Here is a 21,760-nt window from a genome sequence, read left to right on the forward strand (position 1 = left end):
GCGGCATTTTCCACTTCACACAACAGCTTTCTAGTGGTACAGACTGATTGTCTGTCTTGTAGTGTGGCTCAGACTGTGGCCAACTTTGTCTGGGTCTTAAGCGAATTTGATAAATCTCTTGTGACTCAGACTGACACAGCTCCACAGCTGCATCAGGTGAATTAAGCTCTGTGTCATCAGGTCCACACTGATAAATGGATCCTAGTAGGAAGGCTGGATCAGTTGAACTTGCTGCTTTCAGGTGATCCCACATCAGGATGATGCACTATTGTAAAGAGTAATTGTACATTAGAGTAAGTGTAATTGTACATTTGGTAAACAATTTTGTTTTTTTAATGAGCATTTTGTCAAGTGGATGGTAACTCAGTGTATATAATTAAAAGTACCAGTTGTGCTCCTTGGCTGGTGGCTGCATGCACACATTTTTATTAGATTTCTACAGAGGTTCATTCGCCCATATTTTATACCTGCATCTTTTTTTTTTTTTTAGTGTGTCTTTGCTCTTATGTCCGTGTAACTAATGTGCGTTTTCTCTTGTTTCAGCAGAGCTCTAACAGGAAGGCTAGCAATAGTGTTCCTCCAACAACTCAGCTACTAAAGGGGAAGCAGCCAGGTTCCCAGACACCTGTCAAAAAGGACAAGAGGCAGAGCTCCTCTCGCTTCAGCTTGAGCAACAACAGGGAACTGCAGAAACTTCCTGCTTTTAAAGGTATTCACCTGTGCGACAGTCTGAAATCCATTTTATGTAATCATATAATGAACTACAGAGTGCACTCGATTTGGGAGAATTTGCATTTGTTATATATTCATAGAAAACGGAGTTGAGGTAATGTTTTCACGCTTCAGGGTTTTGCACAGAATTCAAGAATCAAATCAACCAAATTTGGCAGGTGGAGAAAAAACTACCTGGTCTGCCTGTGTATGTTTAATATGTAAGAAATGTCTCAAATGCAGATCTAGATAAGTGCACACCTCACAGAAATATGTACTAACAAGCACGTACTCAAATATTTAGTCACTCCTTCCCCACAGAAGTGCCCATGAGCATCCCTTGCTGCAATGGGGGTGCCATTTTAATACCAGGCTGAACATGACATTATGCAATATGTGGAAACAAACAGAGGACATGCATGGCATGGATTTTGCTCTGGATTTAACCCAAGCGTCTATATTTAGTGGTAATCCAGAGATAAAGCTTTAATTCCACGGCCCTTGTGTTTCCGAATGTTGCCAGTGAGCAGATAAGACATGTCTGCCAGCTACTACTATTCCTCCTCCTGTCTTTCCTCGTGAACTTTACTGATGTATATGGATATTTAGTGTCCAAGTTCAGTGCCAGATCCAAGAGCAATGAGCAAACACTGCTGCGACACAGTAAATGCATATTGTCAGCATTGTCCTGTGTATACATGGATGACTGCACGCATAATTTCTCAGTACTTTAATTATAGTTACCTAACATAGTGGTATGCTTTATAGACAGTTATATTGACATTGTTGGCTGTTAAATAATCATGTAATTAAACTTCAAAAACAATTTTATAACTGATAGTGGCAATGGCACAACAGGAATTGGTTATACTGTTTCAGTTTCTTTCTAAATGTTCAGACAGAGAAAAAATAAGAATCTCGTAGGAAAAGGGTATTTTAGTGGTCCCCAGATGACTATTAGTAAGTGAAACAAAGTTGGGACATTGGAAATGTGCCCGACACTTTCAGAGTGGGTAGGGAGAATTATCCATCTCCTTTCAAGGACAGATATTTCCTGGATTGTTAGATTATTTACAGGTGATGCAACAGTAGTGTAAACTTTATGGAACTGATGTAACCCCAAATGGTGGCGAATGCAGTCTCGTTGGGTTACTTGCTCAAAAGTTTTTGTATTTGGTAAAAGATATTTTTCTGTGCCGTGTCTGTCTAGCAAACATTGAAGACTCAATGTTGTGGACGTTCTGGCACTGATGCCGTGTGTGCAGAAAAGAGCGCTTTTGTTTTTGTTTTTCGTCATCGGTGGGAGGCTTGTAAGCTCACAGTAGAGCAAAGGCAGCGTTCTTCAGGGAGAATTTACGAATGTTATTTCTGTCTTTGGAAACTTTGGCAAGTAGAGCAAAGTTGGATTTCCTAAGGTGGCAACATGATAACAGGCCATTTATTGTTCATTGTGTCTTTTTGCTCTGCCATAAAAAAATGATTGTGTCTTTATCTTAGCTAGCCGTTACCTTTGTAACGTGTGAGGAAACCAATAGGCTTAACTTCATTTCTGATACAGCCTGCTCACTTCCCACACCCCAATGAGAGCTTTGATAACATTCTGCAAAACATTATCCCACAGTGGCTAAGTAGATGTTATCACTTAGTCCTGTCCAAACAGGCTCCTCGCTTGGCCTGTTTTCATTCCAGGCATGTTCACCACCTCCTGATGGAAACACATGTCCGTGAGCCTGTCCCGCAGAGCCGCAAAGTTGAGGCGAGACTTAAAAACCCTGACCAGAAGCAGGCCTTTCCCATGAACTTCCAGATTCGTGTGTGCTTTCTTTGACTGTATGGTTCAAATTTTTGCATTTGTTTGGACGATAGTTTGGTTTCTGTTGAAACTCGATGTGGTGAGCTGCCGTTTTTTTTTGTGTGTAGATTTTATAAGACAAAATACACAAATCCAAACTTGTGTTTTTGTGTTTGGCATAATGTTTAGCTGGAGATCTGTCTGACTGAGGCAAGTAAACAGGAGATTAATTCCTCTTTCTTTGTCTCATTGCAAGTGTTATATACATGTGCCAAAAAGCACAGAACAGCAACAGTTGCTCCCTCTGTATGGGTTCTCTTTTAAAGCAGGAGCTCTCCTTCATGGAGCCTTGGTCTCACAGGGTTTGGTGCCACCTTGTGGCTAGAGTGTCAAATATGAGAGGTGATGTTGAAGGACATAAGTATATCTACTTGTAACCAAGGTTTAAAAACAGATAATACTTTTTAATCTGATTTTTTTTTTTTATTGAGGGTACAGTTAACATAGTGTATGAAATTTACAGTACTTAGCTTTTTAATGAAACGATGCTTAATGGCAATGCAAAACTTTCCCATGTTCCTTTATAATGTGAAACTGTTTTAAGGGGCACTTTAATGGATATAACTAACAGTCGGCAGGCCGCAGATATGCAAACATTGTACACAATGTAAAAAAGAAAACATAAGGAAAATAAAACACTTCAACAGAAGGACACCAGGAAAAGCCTTACAAAAACAACATAATGAAATGTTTATTAGTCTGTGAACAGCAGTTCGTGCTAACTCTGAGATATGTTTTACTGAGTAAACAGTTGGATGAGAGAGAAATTGTGTAGAATAAAATGTTACAGATAGTGACGAGGCTAAATGCCTATGTCACGGCAGATTATTTTTATTGTCACAGGTTAAGTTGGGACATTTCTGCTCTTTTATAAACATGTAGCTACTAGTTTTCAAAGTAGTTTGGATTTAGTTTATGCTTCACAAATTGTTGTATGTTTCTCCTGTTGTTGTGTTTCTCCTGTTGAATGAGCGTAGTTCATTGTAAATTATTAATTGTCTGAAATGAATCTTATCAGTGAGAACGGTACACGGGCTTCAGCACTAGTCAAAGACACAATGGACACAAATGACGAAGCACGGAGCAGGGACAGCTGGAGACAGTGGGCTGTCCCAAGTCTAATAAGCTGCAGTGCTTCTGACAGTTCACAGAATATAAGAAATCTGCTGCTGACATGTTGGTGCGACATATCACAGGGGACTTTCAGAGGTTCATGCCTCAGAGGGTTGGAGCCTATTTTTTTTGGTGTCACACTGCGTGCCAACAGCTAGTTATGTTTGACTTCTTCAGTGTACAGTCATCTTCATTTTGAGGGATAAACAGTAAAGATGACAGAAGTTATATGGTCAGCAGTTATGTTTTTTTTTTAAGTATTTTTTCAGCCTAGCACTAGGGAGACAGGATAATGACAGCAAACATGCGAAGATGTTAAAACTAAATAAGTTGTGTGTTTAGTTCTGCTATTGCTACCTGTAATACAGTTGTTTAGTAGGTGTCACTGACTGTTAGCAGAAAACACAGGTCTAAGTCAAACTACTAAAGTGTACGTCGGTCAGTTTTTATTTTTATAAATCGAAATGTTGCTTTTACTGTGGTTGTCTTTTAATTACATTCTAAAGCTTCCAGGAAGTAATCTTAACGTTAAATCACTACTTGTCATGTCATGTCAGAGAAACATCTTTAACTTTGAATACATGTGGAAGCACAAAAAGGCCCCTACAACTCATGAGAGAAACTTCCCGGGTCAGACATTTCATATGAATAAAAATACAAAAAACGTCACTGGCAGTGATCATGGTGTTAAAACTGCTCAAGCTGTGCACTGGTTTTGCATGATTGGACTCTTCAACATTGCTTCTAGAAGGGTTTTGTAGCTAGAAGTCAGAGATTCAGACACATTGCTATATTTAAGCAGTGAATATTTCATTTATGCATCAGCAACATTCAGAAATGACAGGATCCTACTAAAAAACGTGATACTGTATCTGAATTGGTGGTCTTTTGTTTGGAAGAATAGTAAATATTGAAAATGGTATTTAATTAATTCACACACATGCCAGTTTACTATATCTGCAGGTCTAAAACTTGTTTTTGAACTTTGAAAAACGTTTTAAGCTTTTAAACTGTTGTACATATTATAATAACACATTCCTCAAGTTACCAGGTTTAAGCTGCAACATTAAATGCGATCTCCAAGCGTGTTTATCTTGCAGTCATCAGCCACAGGTGTTTTCCACTTGTGCAACATTTTTAGTGGCACAATGAACAAATCTGGACTTTGTTACTTAATATATCTGCTTCTAATGTGACTAATACAGATCAGCATGTATCATCGCTTTGTGATTCATCTTTGTGTTACAAGAAGAAGAAAAAATAGGTTGGATCTTGATAAAGATGTCTCTATCATTGGAAGCTGCCTAAGTTCAGCCACTGTTGAAAGGGCCTGTGTCCTCAGCTGCGTCGATCAGTCTGTTTCTCCAAATAGATCTGAGCCTCAAGCGTTTACAGAGGACCATGACATTGAAGATCAGCAGACCTGTGAATCAACCACTTCGTTGTGTATTTTAGGCAGTGCTGCTGATATCAATGATACGTTTAGAATAAGCTCTGCTATAACACAAGCATGGTTTCAATCTCACAAGTTTCTTCGCATTTAAAAAATAGCACAGACACAGCAGAAAGCTCGACTTTGGTGAATGCATGTGCCAAAGTAGCATTTGTAATGAGTAATCCAGTATTTTCTTCTCATGGTCAGAACAGCAGATCTACAGATGGGAGGATGCACTATGCCTAAGGTACAAAATGGCAAGAAAGAGCCCTTTATATGCCCAGATTAGTTCCTGCTGATGAAGTGCTCCATTATCGTATATATTAGGACCAACTAAACTAGATGTTAAGTATTACATCCATTAGGGGTGTAGTTGTTCCCATTTTGTACAGTTGACTTTAGTGTAAGACTTTTTACATCCTCTAACCTGCAGACAAACACGTATACAAGCTCAAGGTTGTGTAGCAGGAGCAACAGTGGCAATACAAGAAGCGTGCAAGAACAAACAGCAGCCCGACTCGAACCACACCACACCTCCTGCACCTCCAGCGGAGAAGTACAAACCCACAGGGAGGAACCGTGACACCATTATGTGCTTTATGAAATACCACACAAAATGCATTTTGCACAAACATTACATTAGCCTAAAAAAATTGTTTGTTTTTTTTTGAAAGTGTGAAACTTCCAAAACAGTTTTGCGTATTCTATTTTTCTTTTTTGAGCTTAAATGGTAAATGGCCTGTATTTGTATAGCGCTTTACTTACTAGTCCCTAAGGACCCCAAAGCGCTTTACACATCCAGTCATCCACCCATTCACACACTGGTGATGGCAAGCTACATGTAGCCACAGCCACCCTGGGGCGCACTGACAGAGGCGAGGCTGCGCCACCGGGCCCTCTGACCACCACCAGTAGGCAACGGGTGAAGTGTCTCGCCCAAGGACACAACGACCGAGACTGTCCAAGCTCGAACCGGCAACCTTCCGATTACAAGGCGAACTCCCAACTCTTGAGCCACGATTGCCCTGAGCTTAACCAAATCTCTGTATACAGTTACATCTGCTGGACAATATTATTCACAAATAATGATTCCCCTAATTACTTTTAAGCAGTCAAGAGTATATCAATGTCTTCCTTCTTTGCATATTATGCAGAAACTGCATAGAAAAAACAACCCTGTTGCCTTGCTGTAGTTGCTCGGCCAGTTTTCTGTAATCTTGGCTAACGCTGCCAATCACTGAAATGACAGCAATCATAGTGCAAAAAAATAATGTCGCTTTTTGTCCTTCACAAAAGAGAAGTAAATGCGAAGGCTAGTATTCCATACACACATTTTAATAGAAATGTTTGTGGGTTGTCACTAGGGCTGCCACGATTAGTCGACTAGTCACGATTACGTCGACTATCAAAATCGTCGACGACTGATTTAATAGTCGACGGGTCGTTTGAAGCTTTGTAAGATCACAAAAGACGCAGGAATAAGTAGTAGGACTTAAGAGTGTAATAACGGACTGAAACAGAAGATGGCAGCACTGCATGTACAAGGATGCCAGCTGCCGTTAAACCCCGAAGAAGAAGCTGTGTCCCAGAATTCATAGCTCAGCCCAGCTCAGTTTCCAACAATGGCGGCAGCTAGTTAGTTTTAATATTACTCTTATTATTCTTTCTAGGTCACAAAATAAACGTTTAACATATTTTTAGGCGCGAATGTAACTGTATAAATCTCAAATATCTGCTCAGTTTATCAAGACACCACATATTTTCAAAAGCACTCCGACGTTTTCGGAGACGTCTGTTACCCACTAGCTCGATAGCTAACCGGGGGCAAGGCTCACTAGAGCCCGTGAGAACACCGGACTCCCGGCAAATCGTTTTCAAACCCACCGCCGTCTTTCGCTACTCAGGTTAAACATATACAAGTCACTTAGATAACTTAAAAATGTTATTGTTTGGCTTTTTTTTAGTATTTTATTTGTTCCTGAGTAAATCGGTTTGGCTGAGATTAAAGTTATAGCTTTTACACAGCTGAATAAACTCAAGCAGACAGCTGATTATCAGAAGTGTGAGATGCTCGAGAATATACTCCGGTGTCCTGTTATATTTTAGATAGCAAGGAGTTTATTAAACTTCACCGAAACAATCTGCAAATTTCATTAAAATTTAATAAACTATCATCTTGTCTTTATTTTTAGTGAGCACATACCTTAAACACTTAAAGCTGTAAGCTAATGATAGTTATATAAGAGCAGATGCTGCTGGTGCAATAAGCTGTATGCTGTACATCCAATGGATGCATGATCTGATTAGTCGACTAATCGCAAAAATAATCGGTGACTAGTCGACTATCAAAATAATCGTTTGTGGCAGCCCTAGTTGTCACACAGCTACGGTTATGAAATGTTCATTCTAATGGGGTAAGCAAAGTCTTTTTGTACAGTCTTTTCTCCTCGGTGGCTTTCTTATTGGATTATATGTCACTGTAGTCCAAATCTGTTTAATTCATACCCATCTACACTGTATTTGCGTGGTTATTCTTCGTGCATAGGAATGCTTATGACTTTAGCTGAATCACTGTTTCGACACCTTGTCTGTATGTGCTTACTGTACTTTCAGTATGATGACACATACGGCATGCACAAAAAAAAAAAATGTCGGTGTATGTTCTGATTGTGTATGTCTGTGTGCAGAGTTTTACAGAGCCCTATTGTATTCTAAGGGTGCAGTGGTTACTATATTTGGGAGTGCTATGCCAGTGACTGGGAGTATGGATTTGTTGCTTTTAATTGTCTGTGTCACCGACGTGCCCGCAAAGGTTTACAGTGCAGGCTTTTGTTCCCCAGTGCTGCTGATTCAAAATGTGGCTTTCTGCATATGCACATCCTGTGTTGCTCACATTGAGACTTCCTGCCTTCCTGTTTCTCTTGTCACATACACCTGGGCTCAGGCTGTGCTGCCGAAGAGCCATCTGTCATGCAAACACAGACACACGCGCACAAAGTTGGCACGCATGCTGGAAATGGCAGCAGACATTAAAGAAAGGTCCACTAGTTGATGACCAGTGTAAGGTGACATTAAGCACTGAACACCTTGTTGTATTTTGTTGTTTTATTTAGGTTTGCCAATATGGAAAAGATATATATAAATCTTCTATAGTTTGTATCTGTCTTGTGTGAAACTTGTATGAAAAGCATACAAGAGTGAAAACAGATATAAGATCCCTTGAAAAATTATATAAATGAAACTTGTATGTTTTGGATACTTCCTAAAACAATATGTGAAAGTAATGAGAAAGTGGCCACTTTCATGAGTAAATCATATAAGCCTTACATGATTCACTATATGAAGCAAGCTAAAGCTGATGCAAGTCTTTTATAAGTTTTTCTTATTTCTTTTCCATATGGGTGTTGTTGGGAGTTAAAGACTAAAAGAGAAATAAATTGTTTCCTTTGTCCTCTGCTTCTTACAAGCAACCTACATGATGTACAGTTATTTGTATTCCACGGTATTATTATTCCATTTGTGGTTATTTCAGAACCGGTTAAATGGAATTCAGGCGAGTTGTTTGTGCTTTAAAAACTCCTTGACAGATGTAGGTTCTTTTGGCCCAATCACAGTAACTGGCCCACCCCTTTTCTCCCCACTCCAACAGCCAGTCTCTTTCCTCATGTTTATTTATTCTGACAGCCCGCCCATGTGATTGCAGCTAACCAACCAGGTTGCTTCTGTGTGGGATGACATCACTAACTAGCTGGTTCCCTCCAGCAGCAGGGGAGCTTCATTTTCTGCTCAGTGTTCGTGCTAAAATGGAGGCTGGCTCCTCGCCTTAGCCTGGGCTACCCTCTTCTCTCCTGTTTCCTGCCTCAGCTCACTGATGTTGGCATGTACTAGAGCTGCCGGCGGGATGGTTCTGGATGGACCGAGCGCCAATGGGCCTTTTCAGCCTGTGGCCCTCATGCATTTTAGAGGTGAGAATAGGAAATCTGCTGCTGTGTACTGGTCTGTTTAAAGAGGAGGTGGGCTTGAGTGTTAAGCAGCCACAGCTGGTGATTTTAAAAAAAAAAAAAAAGAAGAAAAAAAAAAGCTTGATATTATATGTATCATTACTTTTGTGGAGGCGAGTTTAAGAGAGTTTTTTTTTTAGTGTTGTTTGCATGAGGGTTTTTGAAAGAGAAAGGAGGTGGTTGTGTTTGTATGTCAGCAAGGAAGGGTTCTGCCAAGACATTGCAAAGCTTAGCTTTAGTTTAGAGAGGGGGGGGGGTACGATTGGTAGTTTTGAGTCTCCCCTCCCCCATCAACACTGTTGATGTCATAGGAAGTGAGGTTAAAGCTTGTTGTTAGTTTGTATATGTCTGTATTGTATTGGTGCAATGTGACTAACATAAGTGGAAAGGTTGTTTGATGTTGTTGTAGCTCCAGTGTTCTTTTTGAGTTGACGTTGATTCAGACAAACTTAAGGAAGCTGGAAGCTGTCTCTAGATGAAGTGGCAGTGTGTGTTTAACATGCAGCCAATTATTTCATATGCTTGCTGCTGTCACAGTGATGTCAGTATCATGGTGTTGCTTATGTGGCTGTTAACATGGTCTCGTGACATTTATATGCATAGTGATAATTACAGCAAGTTATGGCAGAAAGCCACCGGTCCCTCCTTCGGATATCCTGTGTCTGAAGGGACAGATGGTAAGCGCACCACATTTGCCATTAGGGACACTTTATTAATCAGTTATTTTCATATTCCGTAGTACAGAATGTCTGAGTCAAGAGTTGTGCTTAGAAGCAATTTGTGTTCGTGGCTGGTTTCCTGTATGCATGCTGGAGCTTTTAGATGAGTAAAGGTTATTCACTGATCCATGCAGAGACGCTTGTGTGTGAAGTCTGCAGTTGCACAGCAGGTCTCTTAATATTTTAGGTCTGTTCAGAAACCCTAGTGCTGTTGTGTAACAGGAGCTGGTAGACCTCTCAGCACTCAGAGGCTGATGAGTCGAGGTGCTCATGAGTCGGCCTGTAACAGTAATAGGAACAAAACTTGATGCAGGTGTACTAAGCCTCAAATAACTCAGCAACCGTTTTTCTGTATTCATCTTACTCTTTTCGCTATAAACACCACATTTGACCACCTCCCCTCTACCCTTAATGACAAGTTTTGACACCTCAGTGTTTATCAGTAAAGATGTTGTTTGATGACCATTATGATAGTTTCTGGGTTTTTCAAAGGGTAGCTGAATAAACAGAGACCACCCTCACAAATCTGCACACCCAGTCATTTTGTTCTATAAGCAGCTCAATTCAGAAAAGACCTTAAAGGGTTACTCCTTGTAGGATTTCAAGCGTTAAAGAGTTAAGGGTAAAATTTTGAGACTTCCTAGTAAAACAGATGCTACTATATTAACTTAACATTTATAAATATTTTTATTAACTTGCATGCATTTAGAGCGGATTGTTCATCATTTTGACAAGTATTTCTGCTCACTGTCCAAACAAGGCTTAATATTTTTTTTTAAACACACTGTACGCACTTAAGCAGAAGCAAGCTGAATTTTAGTCATGAACACAAAAAGTGGTCGTGAGTTTTACTTTCACAGTTAGTGCACCTCATTGGAAAGGAAGACACTCTTATGTAAACTTGTTCCAGAAATACAAAATGGATCACCTTTAGTGTTCTCCACTGATGTTGTGGCAAAAGCTCAAGAGCTTGGCTGATGTTTGACCTTTTACTGTGCTCAATTGGATCCTGTTTGCGGATATTAGTTTGAATATGGCAGTTAGTCTTCTAAATATAAATTCAAAAATCTTCCAGTTTTTTCAAAATATCTTATGGCATGTATAACTATTTGTATAAAAACAGACAAACGTAAAACAAGAGCCAACAAAGAGCCATTAGATAAGAAAGGAAGCAAAAGTAAAGTAAGGAAGCTTCACCACAAAGCTTTGACACTGTAACAGTGTTGGGGAATTATAAAGCAAATACATTATTGATTCAATAAACCAAAAGGGTAGTCTACCTAAAAGAACTTATAGGATTTACAGGTAGCCCTCAGACAGCTTTGTTTCATGCTGTTTTAAATGCTAACGTTTCCTCTGTGACTAATGTGGAGGTGTGCTGTCAGTCGCAATTTGAGGTTCTAGTCTGTGAGCATTGCCTCCATTACTGAATCTTTTAGAATTGACCTATTTTATTGGTGCCAGCTGTTAACATTTTGTCTGGTATCAACTTATGCAAAGCAGGGTCTGCACAGAAAATACTGTAGATATATAATTACAGATTACCGTGCTGTTTTAACTCTTTATTCCAAAGTGTTCAAGAAAGCCACTGGACGTTTATAAATGTATCTGTAAGATTACTGAGTGTAGCAGGGAGTGCTGACTGACTTACTTTACTCCATGATTCATGTTTTGCATGATGCCTTTGGCTGACACTTTCTTCAGCCATAGCTGATGTGATCAGCAATTCAGCGGTCTCTTGATTCCAGTGTAGAAGCAGCAGACATGCGTCTCTGATTAGCAGTGGTCACCCCCTGGTCCAAAGTCCTGTCTCTGCCTGCAGTCACCATGGTGATGTAGGGTACACATGCAGATTGTTAATGGGGAGAAGAGAAAGACTCAAGAATCACAGACTGTGATGAAGAGATTAATGCTGCCCCATAGGTAGGTTTTATAAGGTGACATTCTGTTTTAAGACACTAATCCCCGTGTTGGATGAAAATGAATGAGCACCAATCCACTTCTCTTGGTTTCATGGTATTTTCTGGAGCTTGGGAATCGGATCAGCTCAGGCTAATTCAGAGGAGAAGCTTCCTCTCTGTGACTCGTGTCATTTATTACAGGCTGCTACTGACAGTTTTGATCATTGTAAAGAAAAGGGAAATAGCTGTGTCCTAGTGAAGGCCCCATCACAGTAGAGTGCATAATGCTGTGGTTATTTGGTGCTATATAGGCTGCTTGTAGTAATGGCGTCCTTTCTACTTTTGTCAAAAAAAGGTGAAAGTAAGTTGCACTTTATTCAGAGCTCTTCTTCCTGAGTGCTGATAAAGGGAGAGAGCACACATTATAGCTATTTCTAAAATTGCTAAAATGGTTACCTGTAGATTTAGAGTAGGTCTTGTTTATAAAAACGTCCGTACTTTCATACCTTGCACTGTTGCACACCTTATGATGTATGGAGTGTGCAAACCCTTCAAGCTCTGTTCAAGTTCCCTCTGAGCAGTCCAGAAAGTTGATTGAAATTATGATCTATTTTAATATATAATAATTCTGTTTAGAAGCTTTGTTATTGTCACTTAATTACTTAATTGCAGACAAAAAATGTTTTCATACTTTTCTCTAATCGTTCATATCTTTGAGGAAGCTGTCAAGAGGTTATAAATCATTTAAACTGACACTGATTGGAGGTTAGCTCATTGTGCAAAATTCATTGGCTGCAAAAGCATGTAATGATTTTTTTTTAATTGCAAGCTAATAATGATACACAGGTAGGTGTGGCCCCACATTCCCAGAGGGTGATTTAGATCTTTTGCATCATTGATGTGGTGATAACATAGCAGTCATTACCTCACTAAGTTGAATTGGTCGCTTTTTGCTTTAATAACTAGAGGAACGTGTGTATGTGTGTGCAAAGTTGAGTTTGAAATCATTTGGATGAACAGTTTTCATTTTTTACCAAAAGGATTTCACAACAGTTGGCGCACGGATACGTCAGCTGCAGGGCTGCTCTACTCTGTGATTGGTTATTGCTTTAAGCAGCTGTGATTTGTTATTTGGCTGTCAGCAGGCTTTCATCACCGGGTACACTGGCAGCACAGAGAGAGCTGCTGTGCACAGTTGATGCATGGGGCACTGGTAACTTCATTATCTATCATGTGACGTGCCACCCGGATATATTCTGCTTTATCAACCAAAATGCTTATCTCCAAGCAAACAGCTGAGCTGCTGTGCACAAATTCACAGTTCCAGCGAAGTCTGTAGAAACAATGCAGTCGTGCCCAGAATAAAGCCAGAAAGTCGAAATGTCCTTTCCTCTGGAGAAGCACAAAATATGTGTATCTGGTGTTTTTATTAAAGAGTTTTCAGTAGGAAATCCAGCATTTCCTGAACTATCAAATAAATGAAAACGCACACACAAAAGCTGCAATCGTTCTGTCTCAAACAAACACAGCACTAGCTCAGTAAACCTAAAGTTATTCAGAGACATGCCTTGCAGTCTATAACATTATAAGTCCTTTGTGATGGCTTACAGCAAAATAAAATATGGTTGTAAAATGAAGAGATTGCTTAGCAAAACATCTAAAAGTAAGTCAGCCTGTCAGTATCATTGCTGCTCTGTCTAATGTTAAAAATCATTTTTCTTTGTGAAGAGAATTTGAATTTAATTCCAGCCTTTCTTCTCTCTGTGTTTCACAGATGTTCCCCCTGCAGAGCAGGAGAAGCTGTTTATCCAGAAGTTGCGTCAGTGCTGCGTTCTCTTCGATTTTGTCTCAGACCCACTGAGTGACCTGAAATGGAAGGAGGTGAAACGAGCCGCGCTGAGCGAGATGGTGGAGTACATCACCCACAACAGGAACGTCATCACCGAACCGATCTACCCAGAAGTGGTTCACATGGTCAGTATTGCAGAAAACAGTGGAAATGAGAAGCTTGGACCAGTTGTTTTTATTTTATTATTTTATTTTGACTTGGCAAATGTTTAATAAGTAGAGAGTATAAGTGAACATACTTAACTAAACTTAGTTAGCCATCTTTGTACTTTGTATCACTCAACTCCTGGAAAAAAGTAAAGCCTTGCATGAAAAGCGATTTGGTTACTCATATTGCAAAAGTATGTGTGGACTTTCTGTCTCGAAAGGCTACATCTTATGTCAACTTAACTTTCAAAATAAGAGTAAGGGAATTTTCCAGTTGTAAATAGGTCACATCATTGTCTGAGATGGAGGAATAAATAAAAGCTTTAAATGATTTAAAATGGAACATTAAAATCTGTAATGTCCTGTGATGTACTAGTGCTGTGGTTCTATAGCTGATGATATTTCTCATAAAGCTTTTTATCCCATAGAATATGCAATGTGTAATATGGTTTGGGGAATGTTTTAGTAGTTTAGGTCTAAAAATATTCACTTACACAAACTCTGCATTGTTCCTTTATGATTGCTTTATTTCGTGTTGGCGAGATGTCACGTGTCACTTCTCTTACTGTAAAATTGTGTAAGTTGTAATTGTGAAAAAAGGCTCAGTGGAAGCCACATGGCCTCGAAGAGCCATCTCACCCGGTAGATTCCCTTTTCTTTCTTTTTTTCCCATGTTTGTGATGAAGCTGATTTGGTTTTCTTCAGTTTCATTTTCGCATCATGGAACGAACATTTTGTGGTTTTCACTTGACCCATTTTAGTTTTTATTTTGGTAGTTTGCCACAAATCTTTTAAGATCATTTAAATAATTCGTATGCAACCAGGTGATCTGTTTGTTTTCTCCAGCATGTCTCTTGTTTGAATTTGTCTAAAGATTGTTCGTGTATTGCACACCCTAAATTGTTTGTACCCCTCAATGGTGTAGGTCTGAAAACTGCTCGTTTAATCAGGGTGTTGCCAGTGCAGCTGTGTTGGAGCTCCTGCTGTAGATTGGAGAGGTGTTCCTCTTAGGTCGTGGTCTCAATGTGTTCCTGGTGCCAGATTTGCTTTCCCAAGCCAAATTAAAAAGCCTTTGATGTTAATCAAAGGCCGGCCTCAATGCCACATGGTAAACTGCAGATGATCAAGGTGCAAATTTCCCCCCGTCCTCCTTTGCCTGGGCTTTATTTGATCAATGCGGCAGAAAATGCAACTGAGCTGTCAAATCAGCATAAAAATATACTCTTACTCCTGGCAGCGCCTGTCCCCGTACCCCCTTAAAGACAAGGGCTCTTTGAAGTCCACTGATGGCTTTTATGATCAAAGTAAGTAAAGAGTGACACGACATTTTCCTTTATGGTAATAAAGTGTATTCTGATGCTAAAACTTTGCACATTATTTACTTCCGTAAGGTTTCTGTATTTCAGAGCATTTTTGACATCTCAGTGTTCAAGCATCATTATTTAAGCAGGCATTATTTGCACTACATGGCACTGTAACAGTTGTTTCGTTGTCCTGATCTATTTGTTGAAAGTAAGGACTGATTTCTGCTTGGAATAATTACCTGATGGTGAATGAGAGTGTTTTGACCTCTGATCGACTGGAATCCCAAAGGAGTTCTGAATGCGCCGTCTCACAGGCAAAATAGATTCTTCACAGTCTGGGGTCTGTACAGTCACAGAAATAGGCCAGTATGGACAACTAGCGCAAGAGACTGTTGATATCCAGTCACCTACCACCTTTTTATTAATTCTTTAATACAAACAATACCTCAAAGTTGATATATTACACTGAACTTGTTAAAAAACAGTTTAAGTCTGATATGTTTGCACAATGTGTATTTAAAATGTAATCTCAAAATACTTCACAGGTCTTTCTTTCCATAACATTTCAACGTCTTTGCCCCTTACAGAGTCTGCTGTATTTTGCAGATATTAACTTATCCATACTGCACATTTTTGGTGATGAATCAGTTTCACAGCACTGCTCTTAATCTGAAGAAACGAATATACACCAATCCCCAAATCAACGCTCACTTGCCTGGTATACCTAATATGTGCTGTGGATGTAGCATGAAAAAATGGATTAATTTCACAGCACATTCAGTCCACAGATACAGATTCATCGTAGTCAAATGTATGAAATGTTAAAAAGAGGAAGATACGAACTCAGAGAACAGAGAGAAGCAAACAAATCTAAAGGCTGATTAAAAAGCAACATGAAACACAGTAACCTACACTCTGTTCTTGTTTATTGCTTTTCATAATATCTGCTTTTCATTACATTACAGCATTCCAATTTTGACATAACTGTGGCTCGTAGGAGTACACTCAAACCTAAAGCTAACATTAGCCACAGCAGCTGCTCATTCGGAATTTAATAAGGCGGGTCTCCTTCACAGCCGGGGGCGGTGCTTATCAGGTTTTGACGTCTCGGTTGGTTGTAACCTCGAAGGGCTCAAGAAGGAAAAGGAAGGAGGGGATGTAGTCGACTCATAATTTGTGGATCCAGACAATGTTAAAAAAATGGCAAAAAGTGGATTTTGCAACATTTAAACACGTCTATGCTGATAGAAATATTTTACTTGTCTTTTAAAGGCAGTTTGGACAGTACATGGTCCAATGGATTTGATCTATTTGTTACTACAGGTTACTGGCAGCCTACGTAAACAAAGAAATGGTGATGTTTTAAATATTGTGTTTTTATGCAAATAAAAAGGGCAGAGGCCACCGCTTCCTTGAGCGGTTTGGATTTCTGTTGGGGAAATGTCTTTTCAAGTTTATATTTATCTGGCATGTCCGACTGTCTGTCCTCTGTTTTTGTTTCCCAGTTTGCTGTGAATATGTTTAGGGCATTGCCGCCGTCATCCAACCCCACGGGTGCAGAGTTTGACCCAGAGGAAGATGAACCCACTCTAGAAGCTGCGTGGCCGCATCTACAGGTACATGCATCACACCCACATACATGGTTTAGTCAGAAAGAGCCTATTCACCTATTTCTGTTGTTTTAAAGTCTTTGCCCCTCTTCCACAGCTCGTCTACGAGTTCTTCCTGCGGTTCTTAGAGTCACCAGACTTTCAACCAAACATAGCCAAAAAGTATATTGACCAGAGGTTTGTATTGCAGGTGAGCATGTTGCTAGAGCACAGCTTCTTTCTCTGCAAAGAGGAGCTATGATGCTCATTTCCACCTTAATATTTTTATTCTTAACTAGACAAGCTTTGCATGATTGATAGTTCAAAATAATCCTTGTTTATCATATACCAGTGCTTGGTCCAGCCCCTCTGTTCGTGCACTGTCTAAAACAAGCTGTTTTAGCTCCTCTGCCTTTATGCATGTGGGTGAGGCATCTGCGTGTACAGCTTTGACTGTGCGCACAGATGCCTGGAAAGAACATATTGAGGATATCTGCTCTCCTACACGTCATTTGAGGCCAATGTTTGTCTGAAGTTTAGTGACTAAAGCAGCCTAAGGCCTGAAGTTTTGGCTTTTTCAGATTAGTTGCGCATACACTGAAATCATTGTTTAAAGCTTTAGCCATGTTTAGTATGAGCATGCATTTCTGCATTTCTGTAATAGTATCAATGTGACAAAAGAATAAAAACCGTAACATGCCCACTTAAGAGCATTGTATGTAGTACTCGGTTACGTTTAATTTTATTGTCCCAGTAACCTTCTTTTTTTTTTGTGTGTGTGTGTGTGTTTCTTCAGCTCTTAGAACTTTTTGACAGTGAAGACCCCAGAGAAAGAGATTTTTTAAAGACCACTCTCCATCGCATCTATGGGAAGTTCCTGGGCCTTCGAGCATACATTAGAAAACAGATTAATAACATATTTTATAGGTGAGTGTGTGTCTTCCATAGATACATTAATGGTGCTTGTTTTGTTTATGTTTTTTTTTGTTTTGTTTTTAAAGGAACATTATTGCTAACTTGTGTGTGTGTGCCCTTTTCAGGTTCATTTATGAGACTGAGCATCATAATGGAATTGCAGAACTACTGGAAATACTAGGCAGGTAAGATACTTTTAGATTTGTTAAAGCAGCTGATGTTCACAGTGTAGGGCTCAAAATATAGGTTTGTTTTTTGTGTGTGTGTGTGTATATGTATATATATATTCATACACATACACACACACACACACACACAGTATGTGCAAAAGTGTTGAGCTACCTATTTTTTCTTTGTAGTTTGCTAGGATAATGGCTAAAGGGTGCAGTGATTTATACCATTTGCAAATTTAAATGGAAATAGAGTATATGAGGCAAAAAGTGAGTTTGCACAGTTTTAGTAAGTTTGAGAGTCAATATTTAGTAACGCCACCTTTATCCTCCAACACAGCCTGCGCTTTCTTGTGATTTCTTTAAGTAGTCTTCAGAAATAGTTCTCCGGGCTTCTTGAAGGACATTCAAAGCACTTCTCTGGATGCAATTGAAAAATGAAGCTGTTGGCAATCAGATGCTTTCCAGATGGAGTTGTATTGTGGAGGATACAGATTTCGGCGCCATCACTCCATAAGACTTGTTGCCACTGATTTCAGTCCAGTCCTTGTGTGATTTGTCATTTTCATTAGAACATTTCTAATGAGGCTTCAGTAAACAGATAATGGGTCACCTGAAAGGCCACATGGTATTTGCAAAGTTGCTATGTATGGACATATTACTGGTTCATCCCATGAGTTGAGAGATTATTTTGTGTTCGTAGGTCTGTGCTGAAAAAATTTTTCTCTGATAATGTTCAAGTACAAGGACTGAAAATGAGTGAAAGAACAGCCAGTGTCCAAAAAAAGTATTTGAAAGAGCTTCAGAAATCCTGCAGGACTATTGTTCAAGACCATTTCAAAAATGACAGGCTGACTCCTTGGAAGAAATGTATAAGAGCATTAGTGGTGGATCAAGACTTTTACACAGTACTGTATTTTTTTAAAATTAATATTTAGATGCAGAATTATTGTAAACTGGAGTTTTCTTCTTCTCTAATAACGATCTTTCTCACAGCATAATCAATGGATTTGCATTACCTTTGAAAGAAGAGCACAAGATATTCCTGCTGAAAGTCCTCCTGCCTTTGCACAAAGTCAAGTCCCTTAGTGTGTATCACCCACAGGTAGGAATTTTCTTATGCTTTGCTCTGCCTTCCTCTGCTATAAACAAAACGCTGTAACAAAAGTATGTCTCGAGCAAAGTCTTTTCACTTGGCAGACATGCAGGTAATGCCTCAAAGCAGTTATTTTGTCAGTGAAGCATGTATCCAATGATTAAAAAATGTGGAGTTAGTCACAACTTTAACTCTCAATGTTCACCGGATAAAAATGCACATTTCAACTTAACAATCTGGTCCTTTTACCCCTAACTAATGTTTAAAAATAGCGTACACATGCAAAAACTGATATCTGTGCTCATGTGCCAATGCAGCAACATTTTTTGCCTGATTAGAACGTTTAGGACAGCCGCCATCTTTGATGTTACTTTATTATGTAGATTCTGTAGTTTGTTGAGTGCAATCTCTCTCCCAATAATATTTATGATACTTCTGATTTTGTCAAAATGAAAACAAATGCCGTTTCCTCTTTTTCCCTTTTATTTCCCAGCTGGCCTACTGTGTGGTACAGTTCTTAGAGAAGGATAGCACCCTTACAGAACCGGTAAGATTTATTTATTTTGATATTGATTTTTTGGCATTTTTTTTATTATCGATTGAGCTTCAAGCTCTTTTCAGACATATGTCATTCAAACTCCTCAAGACAGTATTCTCTGTTTGTTTTATGGTGGGTAAGGTCGGAGCAAACATAAACACGCTCACAAGTCCTCACAAACCTGCTGGAAGGTGTTTTGGATTTTGTGTGCTTGCACTTTATGAATATGTTGACTACTGTTTCTGCTTCTACTGATAGTTTTTGTAATGTAAGCTCATGTAATCCACCATCAGCAGATTAATAGCTGACCAAAATCGGCTGTCCAAACATTCCTGCTTCCTCTCTAATAAGCCTGGTATCCTGCCTGTGTGTCTGTGTGCGTAGACGGTAATGGCATTGTTAAAGTATTGGCCAAAGACCCACAGTCCAAAAGAAGTTATGTTCCTCAACGAACTGGAGGAGATACTGGATGTCATTGAGCCTTCGGAGTTCGTCAAAGTCATGGAACCCCTCTTCAGACAGCTGGCCAAATGTGTGTCAAGCCCGCACTTTCAGGTCTGAACCACATCCCTGTTTATTTTGATGCGTGTTTTAGTTAATCGTACAGTGTGCATTCTGTTTGTCTGTGTACGCATGTAACCCTGTGAAAAACTGTGTTGTCAGGTAGCAGAGCGAGCGCTGTACTACTGGAATAATGAGTATATCATGAGCCTGATCAGCGACAACGCTGCCAAGATCCTCCCCATCATGTTCCCGGCCCTTTACCGCAATTCCAAAACCCACTGGAACAAGTGAGGCTCCCCCCACCCACCCCCTCCATTTATCTGTTTATCTTTATGATGAAGTGTATGAGGATAGTACGTAAGCAAAGCAAGTGACCTGTGGTAACCTTTTTGTGTCTGTAGGACGATTCATGGGTTGATTTACAATGCTCTGAAGCTCTTTATGGAGATGAACCAGAAACTGTTTGATGACTGCACCCAGCAGTTCAGGGCAGAAAAAAGCAAGTAAGTAATGCAGGGAGACATCGCACCCATTTATACAGCGCAAGCTACAGTTTCCTTGTTCTCATTACAGTGTTAGAAACGTCATGGAAAACATTGTTTAAACATCATTAGAAGTGGAAAAGATGACTAAGTAGATACAAACTAAAACCACAATCTCTTAACTTGAAAGAGTTTGGGTACATAACTTTTTCTTCTTCTTTTTGTAACATGAGTTTATCTTTCAGCAAATCTTCTCTGTTTTGAAGAAGTCTCTTATGATGACTCTGTGTGTGTTTGTGTGTGTCAGAGAGAAAGCCAAATGGAAAGAGAGAGAAGAAGCATGGGTGAAGATTGAGAATCTAGCAAAGGCAAACCCACAGGTGAGCAAATAAATAGTAACCTAGCAATTCTCACAGTACTGCAAACCTCTCAGTGGTTTGCAGGTTATCTCAGTGCGAATCAAGCAGGGTTTGATGTTTTGGTGATGAACATCAGTTGGTGTTTTGACAAACACTCCAACTGAGAAAAAAGGAAAAAGAGTTTCTAGTTTTTCTTCTCTTCCTTTTTTTTCTTTTGTGTATGTGTGGAAGCAACAGATGGAAAGTTACAGGATGGATTGTGGAGAAATGTATTTCCAAAAGCTGAGGATTAAAGTCATTGAGAAAAGTTCTCCTTAAAGCTAGCACCTCTCACAAACCTGTATATTGGATAATGCAATTCTTTGTGGTTAACTTTTCTTTCTCTTCCTGTGCTGCAGTTTGTCGTGTATGTGGACTCAATAGGATCAGGGAGTCCGATGGACATGGAGACAGATGGGCCACTGCTAGACGATGTCAACATGCTAAAGAAAGCAGTAGTTGAGGAAGCCACACAGGTCAGTGTGTGTAACATTTAATATGCATGCCTGTATCTGAGGGGTACCACACGTTCTCACTGAAATGTGCACAAACTTTGATGAATATCGCTTTAATATGAGACCTGTTTACATTTCAGATGTTAGAGCAGTTGAGTAAGTCTTAATGAAATCATATACGTGGTCATAAAAAGCAGAAATTTGGACACTTTAATTTATTTATTGATACTGACTGCCAAGAATGGAGGTTTATTTTTATTTGAAAACAAATAAATATGGCTATGTTAAGTGGAACCACACAGCCACAGTCCAGCAGTCCAGTTTTTTTTCTTTCATTTTGCTTCAAAGCAGCAGAAAACTACAAGAAATGTTAATGATGAAGAAAATGTGTGAAGTGAAAAAAGCTAATAATAATACCGCAAATGAATTCCACTAATCACAGCTCATTTTGCAGGATGCTGTGGAGCCTCTCTCATTAGGTGACATAAATACAAAAGCAATTTTAGGACATTTAAAATTGTGAACTGTGCAGCTCAGGCTTAGCGACATTTTTCTCATGCCGTGTGCCAGTCACTTTGCCTA

General features: G+C 39.4%; 1 protein-coding gene across 3 annotated transcripts in view; it reads left to right on the plus strand.

Annotated features, from left to right (window-relative positions):
- Nucleotides 1-21,760, plus strand: part of ppp2r5cb (protein phosphatase 2, regulatory subunit B', gamma b) — a 29,536-nt gene that overhangs the window by 3,879 nt on the left and 3,897 nt on the right. Inside the window, exons 3-15 of one of the 3 annotated variants that reach the window (XM_084953370.1) lie at nucleotides 544-709; nucleotides 13,507-13,706; nucleotides 16,537-16,647; nucleotides 16,739-16,831; nucleotides 17,417-17,547; nucleotides 17,661-17,720; nucleotides 18,702-18,810; nucleotides 19,295-19,348; nucleotides 19,724-19,894; nucleotides 20,003-20,130; nucleotides 20,245-20,346; nucleotides 20,633-20,705; nucleotides 21,083-21,199. In XM_084953370.1, coding sequence (XP_084809496.1) covers nucleotides 544-709; nucleotides 13,507-13,706; nucleotides 16,537-16,647; nucleotides 16,739-16,831; nucleotides 17,417-17,547; nucleotides 17,661-17,720; nucleotides 18,702-18,810; nucleotides 19,295-19,348; nucleotides 19,724-19,894; nucleotides 20,003-20,130; nucleotides 20,245-20,346; nucleotides 20,633-20,705; nucleotides 21,083-21,199 — 1,515 coding nt within the window. Of the gene's footprint in view, nucleotides 1-543; nucleotides 710-8,823; nucleotides 9,077-13,506; nucleotides 13,707-16,536; nucleotides 16,648-16,738; nucleotides 16,832-17,416; nucleotides 17,548-17,660; nucleotides 17,721-18,701; nucleotides 18,811-19,294; nucleotides 19,349-19,723; nucleotides 19,895-20,002; nucleotides 20,131-20,244; nucleotides 20,347-20,632; nucleotides 20,706-21,082; nucleotides 21,200-21,760 lie in introns of those variants that run through there. The other 2 variants (XM_084953371.1, XM_084953372.1) reach the window with 2 other exon arrangements.

This window comes from Perissodus microlepis, chromosome 15 (genome assembly GCF_051167445.1).
Source record: "Perissodus microlepis isolate ML-2025 ecotype Zambia chromosome 15, ASM5116744v1, whole genome shotgun sequence".
Taxonomy (NCBI): Eukaryota; Metazoa; Chordata; class Actinopteri; order Cichliformes; family Cichlidae; genus Perissodus; species Perissodus microlepis.